General features: G+C 60.9%; 1 protein-coding gene across 1 annotated transcript in view; it reads left to right on the top strand.

The window, feature by feature from the left end:
* Positions 1 to 18197, top strand: part of SHANK3 (SH3 and multiple ankyrin repeat domains 3) — a 47816-nt gene extending 29619 nt beyond the window's left edge. The window contains exons 13-16 of the mRNA XM_058431231.1: positions 151 to 281; positions 877 to 961; positions 5293 to 7546; positions 15714 to 18197. Coding sequence (XP_058287214.1) covers positions 151 to 281; positions 877 to 961; positions 5293 to 7546; positions 15714 to 16305 — 3062 coding nt within the window. The 3' untranslated portion in view covers positions 16306 to 18197. The remainder of the gene's footprint in view (positions 1 to 150; positions 282 to 876; positions 962 to 5292; positions 7547 to 15713) is intronic.
* Positions 18198 to 19003: the final 806 nt, after the last annotated feature.

Below are 19003 nucleotides of genomic sequence, written 5' to 3' on the forward strand. Positions count from 1 at the left end.
GGGCCTTGTCTTGGGGGCCTGGGGTGGGAGCTTAAGGAGGGAGGGGAGTGGTGGCCTCTGTCAGCATCACGGGTGGCCGGGCTGGGGAGGACGTGGCAGTGGGGCAGGAGGTGGCCCAGGCAGCTGAGATGGAGCCTCCTTGCTGTGCAGAGAAGCTGGATGAGATGCTGGCAGCCGCCGCAGAGCCAACACTGAGGCCAGACATCGCGGACGCAGACTCCAGAGCGGCCACCGTCAAACAGAGGCCCACCAGTCGGAGGATCACACCCGCCGAGATTAGCGTAAGGGCGACGGGCGGCTAGGAGTACTGGGACGGGCAGGCAGGGGGGTCAGACTGTCCGGGGCCCTCTTGACTGAGGTGAGAGCCTATTGTGGAGGGGTGTGTGCACCCCATGGCCTTTCTCAGAGACTTGGGGCTGTCTCTGCCCCCTAAATGGCCACAGCTCAGCACCTGCTGGGTTTGCTCTTGTGGCTTTTGGTGCCTCTGCCTTCAGGCAGTCCCTGTCTCACACCTGAGACCACCAAGGTACCCCAGCTCCGCTGAGAACACGACAAAGCATGTCTGTGTTCCCTGCCCACTTGCCGACCCGGCGCCTTCTAGGCTCCTCCCCCACCCTCACCCAGGGTCTGCACCCACCCTGCCCAACACCGTCTACACTGTACCACCGTCTGCACTGCCCACACAGCCCAGGCTCCAATGGGCTGCATCCCCTACTCCTTGAGGGCAGAGTCCAGATATGATTCCTGGGTCCAGGCACCTACAGGCACCAGTGCCATTGGAGTGAGAGCATGGGGTGTCTCACCTCTGGCTTAGGAGGAGGACTGGGGGCCCCCAGTGCCCTGGAACCTCCATATTCCCCTCCCTGACCCCCACAGTCATTGTTTGAACGCCAGGGCCTCCCAGGCCCAGAGAAGCTGCCGGGCTCCTTGCGGAAGGGGATTCCACGGACCAAGTCTGTAGGTATGGCTGGGCTGTGGGGCTGCGTGGGGTTGGGAGGAACGGGGCTGGGGCTGGGGCCGGCAGGGTGGACTTGGGGGTGAAGGACACTGCCTCTCCCTGCTGGTAACTGGGGTTTCCAGTTTCCCTCTGAGTCCTGTCTCTTCCTGGCCCCAGCTAAAGGATGTCATATGTTGATGGATGTGTGGGGATTAGGCCTTCCCCAACCCAGAGATTTCCCCCGGCAGCTGACACTCCCTGTCCACTGGGCACTCCCACCTCCCCATCACCTCTCATCCTTCCCATGGGCAGCCTCATCCCTGTCCCCAGCTCACCTGCCGCCATCGCGGTTGCTCCCCTGCAGCCCAAGTGCATGTGAAGTTTCTGATCCTAAAACTCCCCTTCCCCTGAACTTGCCTCTCCCCTACTCCTCCATGTATTACTCTCTCCCCCCTTCACAGCCAGTTTTCCCCAAAAAGTCACCTCTACTTGCCGTCTATCTCCTGTCCCCCACCTGCTCCTCAGCCTGCGGCAGACTTGCTCTCTCCATACACAAGTGGAAACTGCTCCCACCAGGGTCACTGGTGGCCTCCAGGGCATTCCTCCTCCATGGACGCGTGGCCAGCACTCCTGCTGACCTCAGCTGGCACTTGGTTTCTTTGCTCCTTCTTCCATGAAACACTCCTCCCCAGAGTGTTAGGACAATACTTACTGGTTTTCCCCTCCTTTCTCAGGTGGCACCTGTTTCAACCCTGCCGCCCCAGCCTCCCAAATATGGGACCTTTTCAAGGCTGTGTCTTCAGCCTCCTTCCCCTCTGTGCCTCACCACCCCCCAGCCACCATCACACTCCACACTCACTGTCTCCTTTCCTGACCCAGATGGGGACGTCTAACAAGCCCTGCCCACTGTGCATCCCTCCAGACATCCACTGTCCCGTCCCCTGCCCACCTGTGCATCTGTCTACCTACACACCTGCCCACTTGACCATCCATTGTCCATACAAACCCCAGCACACCCCCCATCTGTTACACTTAGGAGTAAACCTCTCAGCACTTACTATGGGCTGGACACTGAGCATTTAATACTTAGAATAACCATATTGAGACCACTAGTACCTCCATTTTACAGATGAGGAAACTGAAGCAAGGAGGGTAAATGACCTGCCCAAGGTCACACAGCTGCCCAAACTCTGATTCCTCACCTGCCTCAGGACCCTGCCAATCTGTGTTCACACAAGGCCGATCCTGGGCCAAGTCTGGGGCTTGGTTGGGGAATGTGATGTGTGCAGAGAGCTCAGCGGGCACATGGTGGGTGTCAGGGCTCACGGACCAGTGGAGCCCACTGGGGGGCTCCAAGCACACCTGGGTGTCACAGAAGGCTGCGTGTCAGGGTGGGGGTACTTTTGAGCTAAGATGTGTAAGATAAATGGGAGTTTCTGGGGGATAATGGGGTGAACTGACAGAGCAGTGTGGAAAAGGCATATGGGTGTGTGACCTGGTCCCTCAGAGACTGCCAAGAGTTATTTCTGTAGGTGGGATTGTGGGGAAGAAGGCTGGTGAGGCTGCAGCTACTTTGGAGCTGAGAAGCGCTCTCCCCTGCTTTCCCTGGTCTAAGCCCTGAGTGCCATGGTTTCTTTCTTACCCTCTGCCTCACCTGTGTCCGGGTGGGTGGCCTCACAGCCCTGCCCTGCACAGGTCTTGTCACCTTGCAGCTGGACCATGGCTTTGTTCTCATGACTGCTTGCCCTGGCTCTGCCCTCTAGTCCATCCCTCTGGCCAAATGAGGCTTTCTGCAGAGCTGCTATCACCTGTATCTGTCCAGCTTGACCCTCTGGGCACTCCTCATTGCCTCGGGGCCCTGGAGATCGGCCCCAGTCCTTTCCTGCTTCATCTGGAAACATTGTCTCTGCCTCCCTTGACCTGGGTCTTCTGACTCTTGCTGTTCCTGGGCCCGACCCTGCAGGTCTAGGTCCGTGCACCTGCCCTGCAGGCCTTGAGCCACTCTCCTAGGACTGCCCATTCTGCACTGGTCCCTCAGGCACCCTCTTGCACTCGGTTGATGGATGGGTGGACAGGTGCTCCTTTTTGGCTCCTCTTGGCCTGCTGGGCCTCAGCCGCCAGCATGCACATTGGTTGGGTTGTCAGACTCCCCAGGCCCCTGCCCCATGCCCTGGCTCTGTTGCCCTGGGCACACGATACAACCCTTGAAACATCAGGATTTTGATCCATAAACACGGAGACCACCTATACCCACCTCCAGGACCACTCTGAGGCTCGCCCGGTAGGCGGCACTCACAGACCACGTGGCATGCTGGGAGTGCTCAGCAGCTGCCAGTGTTAGTAGACGTAGATGCTGCCTCTTGAGGTTGGCACACAGTGGGTGCTCGAGAAATGCTCTCTGCTATGACCTAGGCAGACAAAGAGGGTCTGCCTTTGCCCCCAAGGGGTCCCACCCCCGCCCCAGATGGTATCAGAACAGATTCCCCATTCCATACTGAGGCAAGTGACTTCTTTACCCTAAGTCAGAACTTCGCATGCTATTAGCATTAAATTTCCCCTTATTTCATCTTTGCACGTCACTCCCGCCTTCTGCATCCTCAAGGTGCGCTGGTTCTGCGTCGCTCCATCTAACATATAGGCTTGTGGGTGTTCACTGCGCGTTCGTACACAGTGCAGGGAATGCAGCAGGAGACCCAGGACGAAATGGGTACAATTTCTCTGTCCAGCGGTTGGGGATGGGGGGAAGGCAGACCTAAAAATCACGATGATGATGACCTCGGCCCCCTTCCCCCATTCCCAGGATACTGCTGCAGTTCAGCCCTGTACTGTAAAGGTGAAATCGCCCCACAGTAGTTGCAGGCTGTCCTCTTGACATGAGGAAACTGAAGTTCCTAGAGGCTTCTGAAGTTCCTGGCAGATCTAAAATTCAAGCCTAAGTCTGTACACAAAAGCCCACCCTTGGTACCTTGGCTACAAAGATATTATGCCCAGCAAGAAGCAGTGTAGTATTGGAGCCTCATTAGCACTGCGGTGGCTGGAGGAGGATGTGATCAGGAACAGGCAGTCTATATTTTAGCGAGTTCATAAAAATGTTGACCAATCTCAGAGTGAGGCTGGGAACAGGAGCACCATGAGACCTGGGTGTGTGGGTGTGGGGCCCTCCGCCCCCTGCAGCCTCACTGAACACCTGCAGCACGTATGTCCGCATCATGATGTCCACAGGGCTGCTCGGGAGGTTGTCAGCTTCTGGCTGGACAGCAGGATCACAAGGGCCCTGATCACTCCAGCCCTCGCACAGGACCCTAACAATGACGTCTGAGCAAGGCATGCAGAGGGGGGTTCATTTTAAGCCTGTTTTGACCATGAAAGAACTGAAGCTCAAAGGGGCTCAGGGCCTGGCCTGGGGTCACGCTGCCAGTAGGGGTTAAAATGAAGCGTGCTGGGTGCTCAGCCTGCAGCTCCATTTTAATTCAGCCATCCATTCTTCCCTTCACCCACTCACCCAACCTTACTGAATTTCAGCCACTGTGTGTGCATCACCCACCCATGTGGGGGTCTGGGAGGAGCCTCTCACGGCTTTTTCCACAGGGCACCTCCTTACCTGGGTGGGCATTAGGTCTTTCTCTCTTGGAGGCCTCGCTCCAGTGGCCACAGCCCTGCTGCCCCTCACCCTGCCGGTGTGTCACTCCTGCTCATTTCCGGCCATCTTCCTCTCACCTCTGGTTGCCTCCAGGGCTGATACTTCTGCATCGGCCTTGTTCATTCTGGGGTGGGGAGCCCTGTACTGGCCCCTCCAAGCCCCTCAGCAGTTCTGTCCCCATGTCTTGCGGGGCTGTCCCTGCCTTCCTGGGATACCTTCTCAGGGCCTGCTTGATGACCCTGGGTTTGGGCAGGTCTTGGCCCCAACCCAGGTCGTCAGAGTTTGTGTCCTTTCTCAGGGGTCCCCGGTGGGGCCCTCCTCCATCGTGTAACTGAACGCACACCTCTCTCCTGTCCTCTTCACAAGATCGCTCCCCGTGCAGCCCTGGGCCTGGGGCACAGAGCTTGGGCACCCAGGGACCAGCCCAGACCAGGGTCTTGCTCGGAGCCCGTGCTCTGGGCTCCGTGTTTCTCCCCTGCCCTCCATTCCCCGCCCACCACTGACCCCAACCCCATCTTCCCCAGCATTCTAGCGCCTCGCGCCGGGTTCTGCCGCGGGTGTCCATTGTGTCCGGGACGGTGGCTTCCCCGGGGTGGAGTCGGGGCAAGGCTGGCCTCTGTGGGAGGGGGTGCCGGGGTCCCCAGGAGCCTCTCCGAAGGCAGCACCACCCCCCGCCCAGCGCCCTGGCTGGGCTCACCGGCCCTTCCGTCCGCAGGGGAGGACGAGAAGCTGGCGTCCCTGCTGGAAGGGCGCTTCCCGCGGAGCACCTCGATGCAGGACCCGGTGCGCGAGGGTCGCGGCATCCCGCCCCCGCCGCAGACCGCGCCGCCTCCCCCGCCCGCGCCCTACTACTTCGACTCGGGGCCGCCCCCAGCCTTCTCGCCGCCGCCCCCGCCGGGCCGCGCCTACGACACGGTGCGCTCCAGCTTCAAGCCCGGCCTGGAGGCGCGCCTGGGCGCGGGGGCTGCCGGCCTGTACGAGCCGGGCGCGGCCCTCGGCCCGCTGCCCTATCCCGAGCGGCAGAAGCGCGCGCGCTCCATGATCATCCTGCAGGACTCGGCGCCCGAGTCGGGCGATGCCCCTCGACCCCCGCCCGCGGCCACCCCGCCCGAGCGACCCAAGCGCCGGCCGCGGCCGCCCGGCCCCGACAGCCCCTACGCCAACCTGGGCGCCTTCAGCGCCAGCCTCTTCGCTCCGTCCAAGCCGCAGCGCCGCAAGAGCCCCCTGGTGAAGCAGCTGCAGGTGGAGGACGCGCAGGAGCGCGCGGCCCTGGCCGTGGGCAGTCCCGGTCCCGGCGGCGGCAGCTTCGCCCGCGAGCCCTCCCCGACCCACCGCGGTCCGCGCCCGGGTGGCCTCGACTACGGCGCGGGCGACGGCCCGGGGCTCGCGTTCGGCGGCCCGGGCCCGGCCAAGGACCGGCGGCTGGAGGAGCGGCGCCGCTCCACTGTGTTCCTGTCCGTGGGCGCCATCGAGGGCAGCGCCCCCAGCGCGGATCTGCCATCCCTACAGCCCTCCCGCTCCATCGACGAGCGCCTCCTGGGGACCGGCCCCACCGCCGGCCGCGACCTGCTGCTGCCCTCCCCGGTGTCTGCTCTGAAGCCATTGGTCAGCGGCCCGAGCCTTGGGCCCTCGGGCTCCACCTTCATCCACCCACTCACCGGCAAACCCCTGGACCCCAGCTCACCCCTGGCCCTTGCCCTGGCTGCCCGAGAGCGGGCTCTGGCCTCCCAGGCGCCCTCCCGGTCCCCCACACCCGTGCACAGTCCCGACGCCGACCGCCCCGGACCCTTGTTTGTGGATGTACAGGCCCGGGACCCAGAACGAGGGTCCCTGGCTTCCCCAGCGTTCTCCCCACGGAGCCCAGCCTGGATTCCTGTGCCTGCTCGCAGGGAGGCAGAGAAGGTCCCCCGGGAGGAGCGGAAGTCACCCGAGGACAAGAAGTCCATGATCCTCAGCGTCCTGGACACATCCCTGCAGCGGCCAGCTGGCCTCATTGTCGTGCACGCCACCAGCAACGGGCAGGAGCCCAGCAGGCTGGCGGGGGCCGAAGAGGAGCGCCCGGGCACCCCGGAGTTGGCCCCGGCCCCCATGCAGTCGGCGGCTGTGGCAGAGCCCCTGCCCAGCCCCCGGGCCCAGCCCCCCGGTGGCACCCCGGCAGACGCCGGGCCGGGCCAGGGCAGCTCAGAGGAAGAGCCGGAGCTGGTGTTTGCCGTGAACCTGCCACCCGCCCAGCTGTCGTCCAGCGACGAGGAGACCAGGGAGGAGCTGGCCCGGATTGGGTTGGTACCACCCCCTGAGGAGTTTGCCAACGGGGTCCTGCTGGCCGCCCCCCTCGCTGGCCCGGGCCCCTCACCCACCACGGTGCCAAGCCCGGCCTCAGGGAAGCCCAGCAGTGAGCCACCCCCTGCCCCTGAGTCTGCAGCCGACTCCGGGGTGGAGGAGGCTGACACACGCAGCTCCAGCGACCCCCACCTGGAGACCACAAGCACCATCTCCACGGTGTCCAGCATGTCCACCTTGAGCTCGGAGAGCGGGGAACTCACTGACACCCACACCTCCTTCGCTGACGGACACACTTTTCTACTCGAGAAGCCACCAGTGCCTCCCAAGCCCAAGCTCAAGTCCCCGCTGGGGAAGGGGCCGGTGACCTTCAGGGACCCGCTGCTGAAGCAGTCCTCGGACAGCGAGCTCATGGCCCAGCAGCACCATGCCGCCTCTGCCGGGCTGGCCTCTGCCGCCGGGCCTGCCCGCCCTCGCTACCTCTTCCAGAGAAGGTCCAAGCTATGGGGGGACCCCGTGGAGAGCCGGGGGCTCCCTGGGCCTGAAGACGACAAACCAACTGTGATCAGTGAGCTCAGCTCCCGCCTGCAGCAGCTGAACAAAGACACGCGTTCCCTGGGGGAGGAACCAGTTGGTGGCCTGGGCAGCCTGCTGGACCCTGCCAAGAAGTCGCCCATCGCAGCAGCTCGGTGAGCAGGGCGGTGCGGGGAGGGATCCGTGCCTTGTCCGTGGCCCCCTCTGTCCTTCCTCTTGTCTGTTCTCCGGCTCTCCTGTTCCTCCTTGTTCTGTTCCGTTCCTTCTGTGGCAACCCCCAACCCGCCCCCGCCATCCACCCCTGAATCCGGTCTTGCTTGGCCTGCCTGAGAGAGGAGGTTCTTCTGGGCGTCTGACACATCAGGGTTGCTGCTCACTGTGTCCCTGTTGGTGCCAGAAGTGGGAGCTGGGCCCCCCTCAGAGGCTCAGGTTGGGCGTGAGCGCCTCCATGTCCCTCCCGGAGGCTCTTGGCCCCGGGGATTCCTGTGGGTTCTCTCTCTCGCTCCCGACGCAGGCTGTCTTTACCATTAAGGGTGGTTTTGTGTTTTACTTTGGAGGTACGTCTCCCTCCTCCCATCCTCTCTGTGGCCACGTGGCTGCCCAGTGTGGCTGATACCCTCTGCCTTAGAGCTGCCTCCTGCCTTCTTCCTTTGGCGGCTTGGAGCACACTGACTCCTTTTCTTTTGGGGGATCTGCCACTAACTTCCTGTTTCCCATCCCAGAAACATTTGTCTCTTGGCACCACCTTAGAATCCCTTAGACATGGATTCCCGTGTGTCATTTCTAAAGTGCAGTAAGAAGGTAGATGGAAGTCACGCCATCTCCCTGCACTCCGTCTGCCCTCTTGCCTTCTCCCCACCACTTCCCTGTCTGTCCTGCCTCTACCCAGAGGGATCTGAGCAGGGGCCTGGCTTGCTGCTGAGGCTGTCACAGCTGCCATAGCCCTGGGCTGATCCCATAGGTCTTTCCTTGAGGACCCGACTCCCAAGTCTCCTTCCACAGAGGAGCCCTTCAGGCCCGTGGGCTGCACGGATGCTGGTGGCAGAGCCGGTCATCCCCCACCCGCCCCCTTGTCTGCCTTTTTAAAGCTGCTTTTGCCTTCTGTGCCTCTAGGTCTCCCCTCTCCTCTTTGGGTCTGGGGGGGTGGTATGTGGATGCCACCTCTGGACTCCTTCTTGCCGCCCGGAAGACCAACCTAGTGGGCCCTGTACTGTCAGCCTTGGAGGACAGAGTTCACAGCGTAGCAACATGTTCAGAACTTAAGGACTTTGCAGGTCTTACAAAGGCCTGGCCATTCTACCTTTTTAATTCAGGATTCAAAAGACAGGTGGGAGCTTGGGAAGCTCATGAGGCCTCTCCTAAGGTCCCGGGGTGCTACCTCCAGCTCCTGTCATCCTGGGGAATTGCTCTGGGGTCCTCTCCCCTTTCAGCCTCTTCCAACTCCCAGCCAAACTGGAAAGCCCTCTTCCCAGCAGTGCAGTGTTGAAGGTGCCCGTAGAATGGGTGTTACAGAGTGAGCAGCCTGGTCCTAGGCCTCTGCACAGGACCAGACCCCTGAGGCTGGGGTCTCCTGACCCACACCTGACCAGCCCCCGTCTTCCCTCTCTGCTTCTCCCTCCTCTCTGCCTCTTGGTCTTGACGAAAATCAAAGCCATTTTAAAGAGTGCGTAGCACAGTGCCTGGCCTGGTTCAGGCCCTCAATAAACATTTCTTAAATGGATGAAAGAACAAAGCAAATGCAAATGCTGTCTTTTGTGATTTGAGATCTAGGGAGGTGGCTCAGGACAAAAACCTACAGAAGGACTTACTCAGTGTTCAGACTCATCAGGTGTCGGTCCCCCATGGTCGGGCTCCGGTGGGCCCAGGTCTCGTCATTGGCCCTGTCTCTCCTGCGAGGCAGCTGCAGCAGTTGCCGGGCAGGGTCAGGGGATTCCTCAGCCGGAACCTCTGGCACTTCCCCTTCTCTGAGTTCATCCTCCCACAGTGCTCTTTAGCGTTCTGTCTTGATCAGGGTACGGTTCTCTTAGCCCTTGGCTCTGGCTTTCACCAGGACCCTGTTTGTTTTTCTTTCTCAGGTGTGGGATGGGGAAGGACAAGACCGGCAGCCCTGACCCTTACATGATGTCTGTTCTTTTACTCGGTAGTTCCTGCAAAATTCTGATCTCTGATTGGGTTCATGTGGGTCCTCCACTTTTCCCTGACTGACCACTGGGGTCTGGGGACATAGGGCTGTCATCGGCCAGGCTTGAGTCCTCTGTTCTCCCAGGAGCCAGGGGGATGGGTCCGCCCACCTAGCAAGCAGGTGCTGAGAGTGAGGGGAGGGGCCTCTCCAGATGGAAGGTCCAGTGCTGGCCCTGGAGTAACCAGATGCTGGACAGCCTGTAACAACCAGTGTTCCTGTGACACGGCCCCCACTGGCATCAGCAACTCACTTCCTTGCCGGTCACTGGCTTGGAGCCATCAGAGGGCCCTGACGTCGGTGCCCAGCAGGTCACAGCTTAGTGCCGTCTCCCTCCCCTGCGAGGTGTATTTACAGTGAGCCGACTGCACAGGCTGTCGCGAGTCCGCACACGGCCTCACCTGTGAAGCACCCAGTAGGCCCAGGGCTGGGGCCTGTGGACCCTCACGGGTGTGAGCTGCCATTGTCTCTGCTGTCACTGACACCCGGGCACTGAGACACCTAGGCGAGGTCTTAGAGTCCTTTGTGGGAAAACAAGCCTGTTGGATGCAGCATCGGAGACGATCCTGCCGTATCAGTTTGTCTTCACACCATTCCGTTAGACGGACCCTAAGAATCGCCATGTTCCATACGATGAAACTGAGGTACTGGAGAGTTTCCCTGCAGACAGAAAACGGTGGCCTGCCTGACCACGAGCCCTGCTCTCTGGCTGCCGTAATCGAGGGCCGCTGTTGTGAAACCCCTTCTGATGACACACAATGGGCTTTTGCCCAATAATCCCCCTCCACAGAAGTGGCAGGTGTGTGCATCGCACAGACTCACCCCCTCTGTTTACTGGTCATGTTTGTCATAAGTGGCACCTGGTGCCACCTGAGTGGCCTACCCGGGCCTGCTTTTCCTTCTCAGTTTGCCTCTGTGTTACCTTCTGTTCCAGCTCACTTTTCCTTTCACCCTCTTGTGCCCCTTCTTGCCCTCAGACCTGGGCTAAAATACAGCCACTGGAGGGGGCCCCACTGCCCACCCTGGGCCCTTAACTTCTGCTGCTTCTGCCTGCAGGCAGCGGGGCAGAGCACAGGACACTTAGTGATGTCTGAGTCCAGTCCTGCTTCAGATCTGGTCCTTCGTGTGCCCACTGTGGCTGTTGTCAGCCCTTGTCCTGCAGCCCCTAATGGCTGGAGCCCGGTACTCACTCCTCACTTAGGGATAAAACTGCTGGTGGAACTGTCTAAAGTATGGGAGGTTCTGACATCCAGGTATGGCTGCTTCCTTCCCAGGGCCAGTCCTGGCAGAGGTGCTAGGTCACCCGCAGGGCCATACCCTGAGCTGTGTCTCCAGCCCCTTGTGTTCCACAGTGTTTGTCTCCCAGGCCCATCCTTCTCTTCCCTGACTGACACCATGAGGAAGGGAATGCCCACCCACCTTCTCCACAGATGGCTCATTCCTGATGTGCTTTAGCCACAAGGTGTTCTGTGGCCTGAGAGCTTTCTGGGCAAGTTAAGCTGTCCTGTATGTCATGGAACCAAAGCTCGGTAACCTGTGGAAAAATGATCAGCTCTGGGGCCACCTTTGATTTCCAGGGGAACCTGGAGGATGTGGCACTCTCATGCAGCCTCTGGAATGTCCAGGACCTTTGGCCTTTTGAATCCTTGGTCCCAGATTGTCCACCTGCTCTGTGCTCCCAGCTCCAAGTCTAGCTCTGCTGGACAGACCATTCATCTGCCCAGAGCCCCTCCTCGGTCTCTGGGCCCCACACCTGACTCTGAGGCTGCATTTGGGCATGATTCAGACCTGACTCCGAGCCCCACAACTGGCCACAGGCACCCCATCTGTCTGAGGCTCACACTTGTCTCTGAGACCCTGGCTCCACACATTTGTCTTCCAGGCCCCATGCTCGGATCTGAATCCCGTGTAGGCTCTGAGGTCCACAGCAAGGCTCACGTCTGCCTTGGCACTTAGCTTTCCATGGGACTCTCACATCTGGTTTTGTAGGTAAAGTTCATGGCAAGATAGCTTTGGAAACACAAAAAGAGGTTCTTTGCTGCGGTACTTCTGGTGCCTTTGACAGCTTGTGTGGAGGAGGGCACTGTGTGCCATGGTCTCCAGACCTGTTAGAGTCAGTTCCTAGATCTCCCGGAAGACCCGCGTTCCTCAAACTGGTCAAGAAACCCTGCCCTGGTGGCCTGCTGCAGACCCTGCCTGCTAATATGTTTGTCAGGGATCTGGACAAGGCGCTGTGTGCTTGGTGGATCACACTGGTAAGCAGGGCCATGGCCAGCAGGGCCTGCTCCTTTGAAACCCAGACTGAACGTGTCCCATACCTGCCAGTGGGGGCCCCTGCAGGCCACATGCAGCTGGGGCAAGTGTGTTCCCAGGATCCCTGAACCCTGTTCGGGGCGTAGGAGGGAGGTACAGAGGAGGGGTCATAGGACATGGGGGCCCATCAGAGCTGGAGCTGGGAACAGGCGGGGTGCCGAGGAGCAAGATGTGTTACCGCAGAGGATGCACTGGGAGCTTCAGAGCCCGTGTCTGGTTTTGTGCCCCTCTGAGAATTAGTTCCCTTAATGAAGCCCCTAGTGTGCAAAAGGCCCCACGTGAGTGCAGTGGCAGAAGGCCGGAGGCAGTATCCAGGGCCCGCGTGTGGACGTTTTCCTGCCTGTTGGCCCCAGGGGGCTGACCGAGTTGGGCACGCCTGGCAGGGACATGTCATACTATTTTTGCATTTTGTTAGTGCGTCTCATGTTCCTGGCTTTGTGCTAGGTATCAGGAGGCAAGGAGAACTGGTAGGAAGTGGGGTGAAGGGCCTGAGACCATGAACGGTCTGGATCCAGAAATGGCTAGGAGTAAAGAGAAGGTCTGGGTTGATATCAGGAGTTAGTCACTGGCTGTAGGGTAAAAAGAGGAGCTGATGGTGGCTCCTAGGCTCTGTGTGTGGCAATGACAGGGTGCCGTTCACTGAGTTGGGGATGGAGGGACATGTGTGGATACCCCAGTAGAGGTGTTGGACTCATCAGAGACTGTCTGGGTCTCACATGTCGCATTCCTGGGCACGTTGGCCATAGCAAAGGGTGTGAGTGGATAACGTTGCCCAGGAGCAACTGCAAACTAAGAGGGGAGCTCCGAAAATCCACCTAGGAAGGAAGAGGCCTGGGAAAGAATGTCTCGAAGGGAAACACGAACAGGTCAGCAGTGGGGTCTTGCTGCGGCCTGGGCAACTGCGGGGCAGAGGGCGGAGTGGGGAGGGTGTGGCAAGGCCAGACGTCTCTCACTGGCTGAGAGTCACTGGGAAACAGTGAGACAGTGCAGGATTCAAATGTAGGTGGAAAGACGTGGGGCCGTGGGGGCCTCAGCGTGATCTGGACTCAGCCTCTTCAGGGCGGCTGCTGGAGGTGTTCGTGGGTGATGGTGCCTGGTGAAGTATCATGTGTTAGAGGGTGGGTGGCCCAGAAGCTCTTTGGGAGACTGGCAGGTGCTGTTATGCGGCTGTTTGGCAGCCAGAGCCTGGCCAGGGAGGTGGCCAGACGGCTGAGAGTGACAGTGGGTGTGCAGAGAGGCCATGGAAACGTGGAAGTCAGACATGGACACTGCTCGGGTTTGTGCCCCGGGGATGGTGTGGGCAGTACCTGTTCCCCAAGAGAAAGAGGAGAAGCAGACACCTGGGCCATGGGTGACCCCAGGCCCCTCCCTCCTGTGCCCCGGGGCCTTTGGCGGGCACGGCCTTCCTTGGGCGTCTTCTCTTGGCCTCCTGACGTCTCCAGCGTGCTCTGGGAGGCGGGAGCAATGTGGCTGGCTCTCCTCACATCTCTTGCCCTCGGGCCCCTGGCTCCCTGGGTGCCTCTGGAGCCAGCCTGCCCTCTGCCCAGGTCTCCAGCTCAGCCCCTGCCAGTACTACCCAGACAGGCACAACTCTGCTCTGCCCAGCTCGGACCTCCTGGAGCCCAGACCCTGCTCTGGGCTCCGGCCGAGCCTCCCGGCTGCGCTGCCCGCGCCTGCCCTGTGCCTCTGCCTTCACTGCTGTGGTCCTGCAACTCCTCAGTGTGCTTCAGTCACACCTGAGACTCCAGGTACACCTGCCATCACAACTCCATTGAAAGCTAAGCCTTGGGGCAGGGGCAGGGCCAGGGTAGGTGTCCATCCTGTGATACACGTCCCCAGGCCAGGGCCACTGTGTCGGGGCTGGTGGGTGGAGGCCAAGTGCATATTCCTGGCCCTGCCCCTCTCTGGGTGTCCACAGTCAGGTCCCTCTGAGTGTTCGGAGTCTCCCCTGGCAAGCCCCTCCAGCAGTCACCACCACCTGGGCACCCACCCCCAGGGGACCACCCGACCCAACACTACCTGGCACCTTCCCTCGGGAATCCCCCTGAACCCTGGCTGCCTCCCCACTTTGCCCCACTGTGCAGGTGGATCCATGGAGGCCAGGTCCAGTGGGAGCAAAGACAGCTTATTCTAGTGGTTGGTGCCTGTGCGAGAACCCCTCAGGTGTTCTTGAAGCCCCTTTCTGTCTGGGGGCACAGTGTGGCCTCTTCAGGAAGCTCTGCTCTGGATCTGAGCAGCTGGGAGGAGGCAGTAGGGACAGAGGCTGAGGAGGGGACAGAAATGAGGTCCCATGGGAGAGACAGAGCTCAGATCTCCACAGAGGGCTGACCTCTCACAGGTGGGAGACAAAAGACGAAACCTGCTTTAAGGGGAGCCCCATGCCTGTGTGGGGCAGGCACTGGTGATGCTTTGTGGTGAGGACAGCACAGAGGTTGGGGTGGGGGGACTCAGCCTGGGCAAGGGCAGGGAGAGGGGGTGGGAGGGCCACTGGAGAGGGACCTGGCCAAAGAGGATGTCAGGGGCTCAGCACCCCCAGGCGCCAGGCACCTGCCGAGCACTGCAGCCACGCTTGTGGTTCACCTGCACTTGGAGACTCGCACAGGCGCCTCTCCACCAGCAGCTCCAGCTTTGTCCCTCCCACAGCAGCTGGGCCCTCTGCACCCGAGTTCCTCCCTCCACACCTGGCTGCCCATTGTGTGGTTGCAGCTGTGGGTCGCGTGGGCCTGGCCGGCTAACTCTCTCTCTCATTGCTCTCTCCTGCCCATCTGCATGTGGCTGCTCTGTCGAGCTGCGCCGTGGTCCCGAGCGCCGGCTGTGTAAGTGAGCATGCCCATCCCATGCCTCTTGCTGTCCACACGCTGTGCCTGTCTGCCTGGGTCTCTGCTCTGCGTGGCTGTGAGAGGCTCTGGTGCCACTGACAGCCCCTTGAGGCTTCCCCTGACACAGTGGGGACAGGGATGGGAATGGGAGGACATGGGAGTGGGTTTTCTCTGGAGCTATCACCCCAGGTAGGCCTCCCACCACAGCAGAGCCAAGGAGGGGCTAGAGCTCTAGGGTCCTGTCAGGTGAGGTTGGGAAGTGAGCTGCCATCGGTTCTTGTGTGTGTGCGTGCGTGCATGTGTGCGTGTTGCGTGTCTGCGTGTGTGTGCTGCTGCCACTGCAGCACGTCTGTAACGCGTGTGGGCACCGTTGCTGCCGTTGTGTGCTGTCTGTGCAGGAGGCTGCCTTTGTGTTGTGGGTGTGCACGGCCTCACACCTGCCCTGCATGTGCTGCTGCTCCATACGGGTACGAGCCCTGCCTAGTGTCTGTCTCCTGTGTTACGGACCTGTTCAACCTCGTGCTGCTGCCAGCCTTTATCACGACTCACCTGTCCCTGGAACCTTCCCAGGATCCCCTGGGTCTTCTCATGAGAGCAGAGCTGTGTGGGGGGTGGGCGGTGAAGGGTACTGCCCAAGTCTTACCGTCCATGGGCATCTGTGGATCCCGCCATGCCCGGAGCCGGTGTCGGAGGCTGGCAGGAGGGACAAGCCAGCCCTTTGCCATGAGAGGCTGCCTTTTCTTTGGTTGGGCTGCACTTGGAGCCTGGATGGAGTGGAGGGGGCCACCAGTCATTCCTCATATTCCAGCCAGTCACTGGCTCTGGTCCCAGGGGCCAAAGAAAAGGGCCAGGGTAACCATAGGATCCCACCCTTTACTGCTTCCTCTGGCCGGGCTACTCCCGCCAGCCCCAGCCCCAGCCCCTTTCCTCCTGGACCCTGCCCGCTCCCCTCCGCCCGTCCCCCCTTGGCTGTGCGCCCCTCACCTGGCGCTGACCCCTCTCCCTCCGCAGGCTCTTCAGCAGCCTCGGTGAGCTGAGCTCCATTTCAGCGCAGCGCAGCCCCGTGGGCCCGGGCGGCGGGGCCTCGTACTCGGTGAGGCCCAGCGGCCGCTACCCCGTGGCGCGACGCGCCCCGAGCCCGGTGAAGCCCGCGTCGCTGGAGCGGGTGGAGGGGCTGGGGGCGGGCGCGGGGGGCGCAGGGCGGCCCTTCGGCCTCACGCCCCCCACCATCCTCAAGTCGTCCAGCCTCTCCATCCCGCACGAGCCCAAGGAGGTGCGCTTCGTGGTGCGCAGCGTGAGCGCGCGCAGTCGCTCCCCCTCGCCGTCGCCGCTGCCCTCGCCCGCGTCCGGCCCTGGCCCCGGCGCCCCCGGCCCACGCCGACCCTTCCAGCAAAAGCCGCTGCAGCTCTGGAGCAAGTTCGACGTGGGCGACTGGCTGGAGAGCATCCACCTAGGCGAGCACCGCGACCGCTTCGAGGACCATGAGATAGAAGGCGCGCACCTGCCCGCGCTCACCAAGGACGACTTCGTGGAGCTGGGCGTCACGCGCGTGGGCCACCGCATGAACATCGAGCGCGCGCTCAGGCAGCTGGACGGCAGCTGACGCCCCACCCCCGCTCCCGCCCCGGCCGTGCCCTGCCGGCAGGGCCCCCCACCCCCACCCCGGGCCGCGGGCTCGGCCTGCCCCTTACGACGGCGCCCGGGCCAGGAATGTTGCATGAATCGTCCTGTTTGCTGTTGCTCGGAGACTCGCCCTGTACATTGCTTAGTGCCCTCACCGGCCGCCCAGCCCACCCAGCACACAGTCAGGAAGGGCGTGGACCAGGGAGGCTGGGGCGGGAGGTGCCGGGGGTGGGGTGCTCGAGCCTGACCACCTCCTTCACAGCTCCTGGTGGCCATTCTCCCAGAGGGGGAACCTAGTCCAGCATGCGAGGTCAGGACCCGCCTTGGTGACTCGGGGGGAGGGGGGAGACATTGGGATTCTCGATGGGGGCCAAGGAGCCCCCCTGTTTTGCATATTTTAATCCACTCTATATTTGGAACGAGAAAAGGAACAAATATCTCTGTCCGTAATAGTTTCCTCTCCCCTCCCTTCTGCTTCCACTGGTCCCACTGCAGCTGCCCAGTCTTCCATCTCCGGCCCTCACTGCCACTGCCACCCCACAACGGGGCAGGGGACGCTCCAGCTGGTCTGGGGTTGGCCAGGGCCCTAGTGGCCCGCCCTGGGGCCCCAGCTCGGCCGCTCCCCTCGCTGAGCTCGTGTGCCCCACCGACCCTTCAGGTGCTGCTCGTGGGGGGAGGGGCGGCAGGCCGCGGGTCCTGCTGTGCACCCGCGGGACCAGCCGGCCTGGGAGACCATCGGCCGGGGGGATGAGGGCAGGGCCCTGCCGCTCCACCGCAGCCATCTTCCTCACAGGGTCTCTTCCCAAGGAGGGGGCCAGCTCGGTCCCCATGCTCTTGGGCAACTACAGCAGAGAAGCCTCCCTGCCTTGGACCCCAAAGTCTCCTGTCCTGCCCTTTATGTGTGTGGGTGAAACTGGGTGCGTCTGAGCACGTGGGAGCCATGTGTGTGCCTGATTATTGAGTGGCCCAGGGGCCGCTCTGGACTAGCGTGGGGCTGTGGAGGCGTGCACAGTGTGCATGCATGGGGTGTGCCTGTGAAAGCACCCTGTCTCCTCTTCCAAAGAAAGTCAGAGGCCATCCTGCACCCTGGGTCCAGCTGTTTGCCCAGCCTGTCCTTCCAGAGCCTCACCCAGCCTGAGCGGGGTTCCCTGGTGAATCCCTGCTGCTTGGGGAGGCCCCAAGGGCCCCTTGGAGGCAGCGCCCCCACCTTGGGCCTCTGAGGGCATCATAGGGGGACCCCTAGAGTCAGTTCACCACAGGCCCTGGGGAGAGTCAAAGACCCCCGAGGGTGCCCAGCCCCCCACACTGTGACTCCTCACACTCAGCAATGACCTGTGGGGTGGGGGCCCTGGGACGTTTTTAAACCTAGGGTTTGGAGTCTGGACTAAGCTCCATCCACGTCACTCACAAGTTTCTGTTTATATTTCTAGCTTTTTTTAATAAAATAAAAAAAAAAGAAAACAGAAGTTTTCACAACCCAGGGGCCTGGCACGCCGGTCTGTGCCTGCCCGCCCCGCCCTGGCCCACCGGCCCCACTCCCTGGGCACAGAGTCACACCCACTCACCCTTCCGCCAACAGTCCAGGTCACACAGCAGCAGTCACTGTAACAGACTGCCACATACACACTCGGTCTCACACTCACCTGTGGGTTTTGGTTCCGTTCAATTTGGGTTTTTAACTTTACAGGGTCAGTTCTGCTTCACCTCCTTTTGTATGGAGTTCCATCCGGGGGGTTTCACCCCCTGCTCCAGTCCTGAGGCCTCCTGACCCTGACGTTGTGATACACCCCACAGAGATCTATGTTTCTTATATTATTATTATTGATAATAATTATTATAATATTATTATGTAATAAATTTATAAGAAATGAAGCCACGTCTCAGTTGCCTGCTTGAGGGGGTATTTGTGTCTGTCCCTCATACTGGCCACACAAACCTCCTCAGCCTGGACCACATGCACGGGTGACTCCTAGATCCCTATCTTTGACCTCCATGCCTAGGCACCTGGCATCTTCCAGCATCTTCTCTGAGTCTGCTGGAATTCAGCCCATGCCTTCTGCACTGAAGGCTTTTCTCTGTTCACCAACCCACTGAGTAGCACCTCCTGAGCTGGAGGCCACTTGTCCTCCATGACCCCTGCCAGGTTTTAAGCCTGGGGTTTAAGACTTGCTCCCACCAGTGTCCAGTTGTTTTTAAATTCTGCTGCTCCTGTCTTGGAACCCCCTCACATCTCTCGCAACTGTCCTACCCCACGGCTGCAGACCAGATTTAGCCCTCACTCCTTCCCTGCTGATTCATTTGTTTTCATGTTTCCATTTGTGCCCTCTATTCACAAACACCAGCCTGTCTGTAAATGCAGCTGATAGATGGAACCCGTGAGCCAGTCCGGCCCAGCCAGTGCTGCCATGGCCCTGCCAGCATCCCCTGCTCCCTCCCCATGCACACATGCTGCTCGCCAGTCTCCGCCAACCTCCTGCAGTCCCTGAGCCACTATGACGCTTCAGGGCTCTGTCTCACACATGCCCTCTTCCTGCTGCCTGGATCACCCATTGTTCGCCCGCATCAAGCATACATAGCTTGGAGGCTGATCTGTGGATCCCGTCTTCCAGGACGTCTTCTCTGACCCGCCCTCCCTGGAGTCCGAGTTAGATGTTAGGCTCTGCATCTGCACAGCCCCG

The sequence above is a fragment of the Hylobates moloch genome, unplaced genomic scaffold (genome assembly GCF_009828535.3).
Source record: "Hylobates moloch isolate HMO894 unplaced genomic scaffold, HMol_V3 SCAFFOLD_19, whole genome shotgun sequence".
NCBI lineage: Eukaryota > Metazoa > Chordata > Mammalia > Primates > Hylobatidae > Hylobates > Hylobates moloch.